Source organism: Camelina sativa, chromosome 2, assembly GCF_000633955.1.
Source record: "Camelina sativa cultivar DH55 chromosome 2, Cs, whole genome shotgun sequence".
Classification (NCBI taxonomy): Eukaryota; Viridiplantae; Streptophyta; class Magnoliopsida; order Brassicales; family Brassicaceae; genus Camelina; species Camelina sativa.
The window spans coordinates 27937684-27948379 of record NC_025686.1 but is presented as its reverse complement, the minus strand read 5'-3'; the positions used below and the strand labels follow the sequence as shown (position 1 = coordinate 27948379).

Below are 10696 nucleotides of genomic sequence, written 5' to 3'. Positions count from 1 at the left end.
TTATTAACTATAGGAAACAATTATTAGTTGGGAAATTAAAAGTAAGAAAAAGAAAGTGGGTGAAAAAAGATGAGAGGGAAAGAAGGACACGAAGCTAAAAGAGTGGATCTTTTGATAGATATGAAAATCTCAAGTCAAGCTGTAATGGGATTGTGATGAAACACATAAACCCAGTGTCGGTGCCCCTAAGCAAATTCACATATTTTCTACTACTATTAAATTTTATTTTCGGAAAATATAAATTCTACATAAAAGACATGAAACGCCGAATTTTTGTTACAGCCATGCGTATATATAAGCTGTCTTTTCGGAAAAAAAAAACAAAAAGATAAAGCTGTCTTTATCTGTCCCAACGGTCCAAAAATCTAATAGTAATATCAATGCACTTCTTAGTCCCAATGTTTTCACAGTCTTTTTGATATTTTTGGGTTTATCTTCACGAGGATTAAATAAAATAGGTTGCCAAAAAAAACTCAGCTATCAAGCAAAATAAATAGCTGTAGATAGATAGCGCCACTAATCTAATCCAAGGCCATTAGCTTATGTCGACTGTCGTGTATGTGGTACATATACATCTAATGTGTTGTTTAGTGATTGCGACGTAATAGTATAGTATAGTATAGTCGTAATTTTAAATGACGAGTATGGAACGTGTTAGAATTTTGTTTGTGAATATTTCTTTCCGAGGTCCAAATATTCCAAATTGATTAATTCCCTAAATGAAATTTTTTTATCATTGAATTTTACATTGAAAATTTTGTTTTTGTTTTCTTAAAAATCTAAACCAACATCATGAACTTCGGACTAGTCGACGACAAAATGTTTAGTTATACGTATGTATTTAATTTAGTCATTATGGAAAATCAGTTGTGTTATTAAATGAAAATTTCCCAATCTCTTGACAATCATAGAATATATGTAAATTATGCAATAATCACTATAATAATATACAACAGTAATAATCATAAGTTCAGGCGTTATATATATATCATCATAACAACGTAACCGATTATTTCACTATTCAAACTTGCCATAGTTAAACAAAATCTACTACCAAATAGAGAGAGTAGCGAAAAAAAACAAAAACATACTAGTATCTCTTGATTTTGTTTCCTTATACTAGTATTTTTTTTTATTTTTTTAAAGATATGATACCCTCATATGAAAATTGTTATCCATCGAACTTAATTTTAATAGATTTATTAGTATTGTCATTTAGTTTAGTGAGATAATCAGTAATTTAAGCAACGTTGTCATTCAGGAGTCCCAATAAATAGAGTTACTCCATTTTCGTGTCACGAGAATTTTTATTTACAGTGCTAACTAATTCATTGTATTGTGGGCAAAGAGAGAAGAGACGAGGGAGGGACCCCATGGAGACAAGACAGCAAATTTAATGAACAGGTGTCCATGTGATACACAATTCACGCGCGCTCTCTCTCTCTCTCTCTCTCTCTCTAGTCTCTTTACTACTAGTATAAACCGTTCTGGGAACTTGATCAAACATTTTTAATCCCAAACTTCATCCTTAAGTGTGTATTGAAGAAGAAGAAGAGAAAGAAGAAAAAAACCGAAAAAAGTGGAAGAAGAAGAAGAAACGAGAAAGAGACAAGAGAGCATTCTGATTCATGCGACTTTGGTTTCGTTTCTTTCTAACTACTCTCTGCTTTGTGTCGTCTTCTTGGTATTGATCTTTCGTTTCCTTGGTATTTGATTGATTGATTCAAGAAAAAAGTCTTCAACTTTACCGGAAACTGGATCTGGGTTTGTTCTGTTTTTAATTACTCGCCTGAGAGAGAAGATTAAAGGATGAATCTTTATGATTCGAAAGATAATGTCTTCCTGAGTAGAAGGATTCTCTCTTTGCTATTCTTCGTCGTTTTGCTCTGTAACAACGCTTCGACTTCGTCTTCTTCATCTGTAAGTTTGGGAAAAAACCAAAAAAAAATCTCTCTTTTCCTATTTTCCAGGGATTCTTTTGGTTGGATTCTTTTGCTTTTGGGGGTTTTCTTTTGGTTGGATTGTGGAAATTTCATTAAACTATGAATGGTCTTAAGACTCTTAGGATATCCAGAAATAGTAGTTTTAACTTGTCTAGTCTTGATATTTCTTAATTTGTATTCGTTTGTAGAATGACTATGAGAAAGAGACATCAACGGTGGTTGTGTTTTGTTTCTTGATTGACTCTTTTTTCTGTGGTTTGTTGAATTTTTAAAAACACTTTACTAACGATTTTGATTAATTATTCTCCGGATTTATTAGGAATTTGACTAGTTTTGTGACCGGAAAATAAATTTAAGACTATAGTTTCAATTTCAAGTCAAAGAGTGTGTCTCTTGAATTAGTAGTTAAGTAGTGATGTTCTTCTCATTAAAATTAAGTCATTTCATTACTGCAGGACGTGATCACGATAAAGCCAAGACATTTATCTTTGCTAAAGAGCGCTTTGCAACGGGTAAATTTAAATGTTTCTTTCATGATCTCATTACCTTTTTCAGACAGTTAAAAAAAACATCTGACTTTTTTTTGTTGTTTCTTTTGATTTCAGTCAAGTGGAGAACAGTCTGATCTGTGGAGGCCATTGACTGATCAAGGATGGAGCCCTTGTATTGATTTGGGAAACTCCCCTTGTAAGTATTGACAATTTGTTTGATACTTTCTTATTTAGTTTTCAGATTATATTGATCTCTGACAAATCTTGTTGTCTTGGAGCAGCATTACCGGTTAAATCCGAGGGATATATTCAAGTATTTCTTGATGGAGGACTTAACCAGCAACGAATGGGGATATGTGATGCAGTTGCGGTTGCTAAGATATTAAACGCAACACTCGTGATCCCATATCTTGAAGTGAATCCTGTTTGGCAAGATACAAGGTAATGTTAGTTTCTTCCTTTCAGAGAGTTGTGTTGTTGCCTTGGGGGTTGTTCGAAGCTGAAGTTGTGTGTTTTTTTTTTCTATCCGTGTGCAGTTCTTTTGTTGATATCTTTGATGTTGATCATTTCATTGATTCGTTAAAAGATGACATAAGGGTAGTCAGAGAACTTCCTGATGAATACTCTTGGAGTACAAGAGAGTATTACGGTACTGCAGTCCGTGAAACCAGAGTCAAAACCGCACCTGTTCATGCTTCTGCGAATTGGTATATCGAGAACGTCTCACCAGTTCTACAGAGGTAGGTCTTTTACTTAATCTGACTAGTATAAAATAAGAACAACATGAGAGGTTAAAGTTTTTGACTTTCAGACTAAGTGTGGAGCATTGTTGTTTTGGTTTGTAGTTATGGGATTGCTGCTATATCTCCATTCTCTCACCGTCTATCGTTTGATCACCTACCTGCTGACATCCAACGGCTAAGATGCAAAGTGAATTTCCAAGCTTTACGCTTTGTCCCACACATTAGATCACTCGGTGATGCTCTTGTGAGCCGTCTTAGAAACCCATCATGGAGAAATAATAAAGAACAGAACAATGTGGATCATTTAAGAGCAATGACCAACTCACACAGCAGACAAGAGCCTGGTAAATTTGCGGTGCTTCATCTACGTTTTGACAAGGTATATTATACTTTGTGGCATCCTACTTGAAACATTTGATGATGATGTCTCTTGAGTTTGATGATCATAACAAGTGTGTTTCTTCGTATTATGATTACAGGACATGGCTGCGCATTCGGCGTGTGATTTCGGCGGAGGCAAAGCCGAGAAACTTGCATTGGCGAAGTATCGACAAATGATTTGGCAAGGAAGAGTTTTGAATTCACAATTCACAGATGAAGAGTTAAGAAGTCAAGGACGATGTCCTCTAACACCAGAAGAAATGGGACTTCTTCTAGCTGCTTTTGGATTTGACAACAATACTCGTCTCTATCTTGCATCCCACAAGGTCAGTCTCTTCAGTTATATTACTCGTTTCAAGACTTGTTACTGGTTAGTATTGCTGCATCATAATGCTTCCGTTTCTGTTTTTTTGATATTTCAGGTATATGGAGGAGAAGCTAGAATCTCAACACTAAGACAAGTTTTCCCAAGAATGGAAGACAAAAGAAGTCTTGCTTCTTCAGAAGAACGAGCTCGAATCAAAGGCAAAGCTTCTTTGTTAGCTGCACTTGATTACTACGTTAGTATGCACAGTGACATATTCATATCTGCATCACCTGGAAACATGCACAACGCTCTTGTTGGTCACCGAACATTCGAGAATCTCAAGACAATTAGACCAAACATGGCGTTGATCGGACAACTTTTCCTCAACAAAAGCATCACTTGGGTTGATTTCCAACAAGCGCTTGGTGAAGGACATGTGAATAGACAAGGTCAGATTCGGTTAAGGAAACCTAAACAGTCGATTTATACTTATCCAGCTCCTGATTGTATGTGCCATGTTTGATTAGTTTTTAAAAGGTCTTGATCTTTAGATATGTCTGGTAATAATAATAAAAAATAAAAACTTGATTCTTGATGAGGCTAGTTTGGTGTTTAGCTTTGTGTTCTTGAGAGGCTTAATAAAAAGAGTATAGTTTGATTAGAATTTGGATGTATGTATGTATCTGATTGGTTATAAATAAGATTTTTTTTTGGCTCTCTTAAGGATTATCATTATCCCATGTATCATGAAAATTGCAAAACAGATTGTAAAAGGATAAAAAGAGTTTAAGTTTTTCGTTAATACTAAGGAAATACTCAAAGTGGGATAATCCCTAAATTTCATTTATTAACTAACAACAACCACAACAAGTGTATAGAATATGCTAATTGTAAATACCTTCAGATTCTAATAAATCCACTATATTATCTGTAATCGTAGTATATAAATCAATTAATAATACGTTTATTATATAATTTTGAGACTTGTCGATGTGAAGAAACTGAAATAAATTAGTAATAGTGACCAAAAAAGCTGACATATTGGTAAAAGGTTGCCTCTAATTTTATTTGTTATGACGTCTGTTACCCATAATTTTGCAGGTTTTTGTGCGACCGTTAATTAAATTAACATTTTTCTAATTAACATGTTAATTAGTAGTACTAATACTAACATTCATGTATTAAGAGGTACGTTTTAAGAGATGAAAGCTCTGATAATACATAACACTAAAAAAAAGTATAACGACAATATAATACATGGACCATAAGGTACTAGCAATTGAGATTTAATTAACTTTTTTATTAGTTAATACTACTACTAATTAGGTGTCTCTATAATTACACAAAAATCCATACAGGAAACTAGAATGATTGATTCCGGATAAATGCATGAACTTAATAGTAATTATTTGTAATTGAAATTTCCAATATAATCTATCTACTCCTTTAACTCTATCATCATTATAGAAAAAAAAAAAGAAAAAAAATTAACAAGAAAATCGATTCGTTTTATGTAAGTCAATATATAATTAATTTTCCAACAAATAAATCCCCTGATATTCGTTTATATTTATTTATATTGAAAAAAAGGATCGAGTGTTATGAAGTGTATGGTAGAACCCGTAGATAAACAGTTGCCACGAAAGCAAGTAAACCGCTACCAACCGTCGGATCAATCTTTATTGGGTTTGGGCAGAAGCGAAGGCCCAATTAAAAAACGGCCATAATATAAAATTAAAAAAAAAAACAAAAAAAAGTAATATAAATAAAGGAAGCAGAGAGCACAACAAAGGATGAGCTTCTTCTCTCCGTAAACTAAAGTCAGAGAAAAGTCAGAGAAAAGAAGAAAGAAGAAGAGAAGTCATCAGAGACGACGGACGAAACGACGCAATTCTCTCTTTTTAAGGGTTTCTTCTTCGATCGTCGATTCTTCTTTTTAATTTCTTCTTATTTTCTCTCTCGGTAATCTTACGTTCCCCCGGAGATTTTTTTATTTACTCTTCTTCCGATTTTTTCGCATTTATTTCCGCCGAATTTTCCGGTGAAGCCTTGCCGTGTTTTTGACGGACATCTAGAGGCTTTCCGATTTTTCTTCCAATTTCTCTATCGCTTTTGATTTTTTTTTTTAATTTTATAGTAAGAAGAAATTGAACCACCGATCTGATGATGAAAGCATTCATTTAATTAATTACTTTCCATTAATGAAACAAATCCGCAAAGGAAACAACTGGGATCTGAATTTGTTGAATTCCCGAAGATTTAAATCTGACTATTATTGTTTTGATTAGGAAATTTCGTGTGTTTAATTCAATTTTATTAGATTACATCATAAACAGTATTAATGGATTTGAAATTTTGTTTTCTCTTTTTGAATTTGTGAAATTTTGTGTAGTTAAAGTCAATTTTGTGTTTGGTCATTGTCATCATAATGGTGACATTATTATTATTATTAATGGAGATGGATGATTTTTTTTTAAAAAAGTGTTTATTTATTATTGTGGACAGGTTGAAGAAGAAGAAGAAGATAAAAGCATAAGATCAACCATGGCTGAATGATTAGAGTTTTCTCCGGGGGTTCGGAGTTTTTTTTAAAGGAATAAGATGGCAGTCTCGTTTCCTCGTCTTCCGAGGTGGTTGTGTGGTGGTAACAACACTAAAGATAGAGAGAAGAAAGATTCCATCACTAAAGGATCTTCTTCTTCTTCTTCTTCTTCACTGAGTCCTTCACTCAAGAAGACTATTAATAAGTCTGGTTCTTCTTCTTCGTCGGTGAAGAAGACTAAGAGAGGAGGATGGATTGGAAGAGGTGGGTTAGGATCAGGGTCTGGAGGAGAAGAGGATAAGATGGGGAATGTTGTGTTTCCTGAGCCTGATGATCCTGAGTGGTCTATTGGTTGGGTTGAGCCACATGGACCAGGTTTTAAAACTGAAGATGATGATTGTGGTGGCTTTGTTGTTTTGGTTCCTCTTTACAAGAAAGTTATCGATGGTTCAGGGAATCACATCTCTAATGGGTTCTTCTCTCCTACTACTCCTGGTATGTATTAATTGTGTGAGTTTTATGCATGTTTTAAGATGATTTTAATGATCTGCTTTGAGCTTAATAATACCATAATTGAATTGGAGTCTTTGGTTGTTTAAATTGAAGAATTGTGTTTGGTACTACTCATCATGACATTAAAAACTGCAGATGGGAAGAACATGGAACAGTGGCTGTCGTCTATGGGGAAGCTATAAACTGGAAGTTTGAGAAGAATAATAAGACTATTATTTCTCTGTTGTTTCAGTATCAAAAAATCGAATAATCTAGAAAAAAGAAAAAGGAAAAAGGAAAGAAAAAAAAAAGAAGAAGCAAGATTCGTGGATAGCTTCTGGAGACTTCTTTTGTTTCTCTGTTTGAAGCGAGTGACAACAAAAACACCAAGTCATCTCTCAAGAATCTACTAATGGACAAAAGATGATGGTGATGGAGACCTTAGCAACATGAAGCTTAATTGATTATGAATATGATTTGAGAGTATTGGATATTTTTCATGTGGGTGTTTTTTATCTTTTTCTCGTGAAAGCGTTTCTGCTTCTCTTCTGTGGTCGAGAAAAAAAATTGGGATTGGAAAAAAGAAAAAAAAAAAATCTTTTTCTTTTGTTCTTTTGTGGTTCGATGATGTGTAATACAAGTAGTGTACATAAGTTTGTTTTTCTTGAATCACATGTCATGTGCTTACTTTCGACAACAAACAATAACCCCCAACAACGTTTCCACACGAGTATAATCTCAGAAACTTAGCAAAAGTAATGTGATTAAACAACAAAGTAAACCCAAAACTACATTTGTGTGATCAGCCAGCATTTAGTTTTTGTCGTTAGAATCCTTTGGAAGCTGCAAACCCATGAGACCGAGCAAATTTGAAGCCGGACCTGGAAGTCCTTGTTGCGACGAGTAGGATTCAAGTAGGTTCTTAACAAGGTTGAAGTCTGCATCAATTGGTGTAAATTCATCATCCTTCTTCTCATCCAAAGTCTTTGATGATTCCTGCAGATGCACATCTTATTACTATTACAATCCAATTTTCAACCAAATATATTCACAGACGACAATATAGGAAGAACTGGCTCCAAGATGGTACCTCTTTTGGCTTCGAAGAATGTTGATTCACATGTTCAAAGCTTTTCTCAAGAGTTGAGTTCTTTAGTTCCTCATTCATTACTCCATAGTAGGATTCCTCAAAGCTTTCCTTAGCATCCTCGTTAGACTCTTCTCCTTCGCTATCATCTTCAAAGTCATCTGCATACCATCACATTTTATTGAGTCCTCACATTCCACAACTAACATACCACAGGGACAAAAAAAAACAATTAGCTTAAAGTAGGAAATACCAAAATCCATGTCCATAGAAGATCCTTCAGAGCTATCGCTGTCATCACCAGCTTGGTTGTCACGAGTTTGACTCCCTAGCATTGACTCAATATCCTTCATGAAACGGTCGACATCTAGATTCACTTCTTTAAAATCCCTACATAACTCAAGCAAAGATAATACAATAAGTTGAGCTTGAAATTTGACAAAGAGATGTTCAAGAAATATGGTTAATATTCAAGATAATAATAGATAACCTGTTGTCTGGCACTTCTGCTCCTTCGTAGCTTGATACTTTCTGGATGAATTGCTGCATAGACTTGGAGATATCACCAAGATCAAAATTGTTCATGTTCGCATCAGATGAGCTTCCAGCTTCTTGCTTCTCCTTTGCTTTCTTTTTGCTTTCCTTCTTTGAGCTATAAAACTCCATCTCTTTCTGCCTCTCTTGAAGAACAGAGTTTAGCTCATCTTCACCATCGTAGAGCCAAGAATCACTGTCAGAAACAGGAACTTCTACACCCTTGAAATCATCCTCCGAATAAGGTAGAGCAAGAACCTCATCAATACGTCTCACTGGCGCACTCATAATGTCTCTGCACAAAAAAAAAAAACAAGAACTCAAGATCACAAACAACTCAAAGACAAATCCTTTCGACTCCAAACAACCAAAAAAACTGCATTCTTTACCTTGTCCTTGAAAACGAAGAACTCTTCTGATAGTACTCCTCAGCATTCTCCATCAACCTCTTGTAATCCTTAGAACCAGAAAGCAATCCTTCAAAATAACCATTCTTCTCAAGATTCTCCTTATACTTACTCCAACTAATCCCTTTCCCATCTTCTCCATCTTTCCTTCTCACCTGATACATCATCTCCATACCACAAGCTATCTTCATCCCTAGCTCAGCTTCAATGTAAGCATCCCTGTCACTAACGCTCGGCATTGGATAACAACTCGGTGCTTGAAACTTCTGCTGCACTAACTGCCCATACATCGCACGAGACATCTTAACAAGAACAAGCACAATCTCTTCTTCCTCCTCTCTTCCTTTACTCAAAAACTTCTCCATCTTCGCTGCGTGCTTCATTGAATCAATATCACGATCGTAAAACCCTTCCACAGCAAGAGAAATCAATAAAGGTTCGTGTCTAAGAACCTGAGCTACTGATACCGGAACCCTAACCCTAACACGATGCATATTCCTCCACGCTCTCTCCGGATAATCAGAAACCCGAGTCTTCAACGCGGATTGAACTGTTTCCGAGGCACGAGACTCGTTCCCACGCTCGATTAGAAATCTCAGAGACGAAACTAAAGAAGGATCAGGTAAACGGCTTCTGGGAACGATGTGGAGGTCACCGCCGCGAATGAAGACACGATTGAGACTAGTCTCCGGATTAAGCCAACGAGGGAGGTGAAAAGCAGCTTCGATTAAGAGAAACTCGCCGTCAGTGTCCCAAACACGAATCGAATTAGACGGAAACGCAGCGGAGATACGAAAAAGCAAAAACACGGCGAACCATTCGTCTTCGAGATTGTCACCGTACTTGAGCTTCCCGTGGAGATGAGGGAGAGTAGTAGGAGTATCGGTACAAGCACAAGAGGAGGAAGAGAGAGCGATGGAGAGAGAGAAAGGTTCGTGTTGCCATATGTAAGGAGAAGTAAACGGAGAAACGAAATCGATGATTTGTAAGTGTAGTGATTGAAGAGCGGCTGAGGTTTCTGATACGGCGCCGGAGTGAGATGATGAGTCAGGAAATATTGAGAAGAAAACGGTGTCGTCTGGGAGCCGAGTAGTGGTGGTATCAGAGAAGAGAGAAGACTTCGCCATTGTTCTTGCTTCTTCTTTCACCGCCGGTGACTGATTTTATTATAGAGAACTTAAACCCTCTGAGTGAATAAGAAGGTTTTCACTTCTTTGACAATGACCAAAACACCCTTATTTAATGTTTTCGTTTCAGTGTCTTTCTTCTTCCTTTGAGAGAAGAAACCAAAAGAATTGATTTTTGTGTTATCTCTGTATTGCTCTATACGATGTGTTACGGTTACAATCAATCGTTTTCGTCGCGTAACAGTCTCCGTCGCCGATCGTACGACCGGGAAGAAGAAGAAGAAGATTCAGTGGTTGATGATCTCCGAGACCGGCTAGCGGAAACCGAGGCGCGGCTGAGACGAGCAAGGGCGAGAGAAGCTGAGCTAAGCCGTAGGTTGGAGCATATGAAGAGATTCGTTTCGGTTATGGAGATCATTGAGACTTTCTTGGAACGGCGATATCAAGAGCAGAAAGATCGACTCGTTCGTCTTTTCTCTCCTGTATCCACGAAATGAAAAAAAAAAAAATCGTTTCTTTCATCTTGATCTTTGTTTCTTCTTTTGGTGTGGGGGTTCTCTTTACCTTTTGACTCTGTTCCCCTTGTTTGTTTGTGTTTTGAATAGTATCAGTTATAAACGTAATTGTCAGCAGCAAATGTCT

The 10696-nt window shown here is 36.1% G+C and overlaps 4 protein-coding genes across 4 annotated transcripts; 3 read left to right on the top strand and 1 right to left on the bottom strand.

Annotated features, from left to right (window-relative positions):
- On the top strand, nucleotides 1456–4588 carry LOC104743670 (uncharacterized protein At1g04910-like). The gene is made up of 8 exons (XM_010464725.2): nucleotides 1456–1920; nucleotides 2399–2455; nucleotides 2549–2630; nucleotides 2716–2875; nucleotides 2971–3174; nucleotides 3280–3556; nucleotides 3657–3884; nucleotides 3981–4588. Exons 1-8 carry the CDS (start codon nucleotides 1810–1812, stop codon nucleotides 4386–4388), a joined length of 1527 nt encoding a protein of 508 aa, XP_010463027.1. The 5' UTR covers nucleotides 1456–1809; the 3' UTR covers nucleotides 4389–4588.
- LOC104743652 lies at nucleotides 5645–7568 on the top strand. The gene is made up of 3 exons (XM_010464708.1): nucleotides 5645–5827; nucleotides 6371–6902; nucleotides 7056–7568. The coding sequence occupies exons 2-3, from the start codon at nucleotides 6467–6469 to the stop codon at nucleotides 7100–7102; spliced, it is 483 nt and encodes a 160-aa protein (XP_010463010.1). The 5' UTR covers nucleotides 5645–5827; nucleotides 6371–6466; the 3' UTR covers nucleotides 7103–7568.
- Nucleotides 7604–10083, bottom strand: LOC104743662 (protein ecdysoneless homolog). The gene is made up of 5 exons (XM_010464717.2): nucleotides 8910–10083; nucleotides 8477–8815; nucleotides 8240–8376; nucleotides 7990–8147; nucleotides 7604–7895 (listed from the first exon to the last, which is right to left on the bottom strand). Exons 1-5 carry the CDS (start codon nucleotides 10052–10054, stop codon nucleotides 7713–7715), a joined length of 1962 nt encoding a protein of 653 aa, XP_010463019.1. The 5' UTR covers nucleotides 10055–10083; the 3' UTR covers nucleotides 7604–7712.
- LOC109129840 (protein SKIP34-like) lies at nucleotides 10162–10686 on the top strand. The gene has a single exon (XM_019238751.1). The coding sequence runs from the start codon at nucleotides 10258–10260 to the stop codon at nucleotides 10549–10551; it is 294 nt and encodes a 97-aa protein (XP_019094296.1). The 5' UTR covers nucleotides 10162–10257; the 3' UTR covers nucleotides 10552–10686.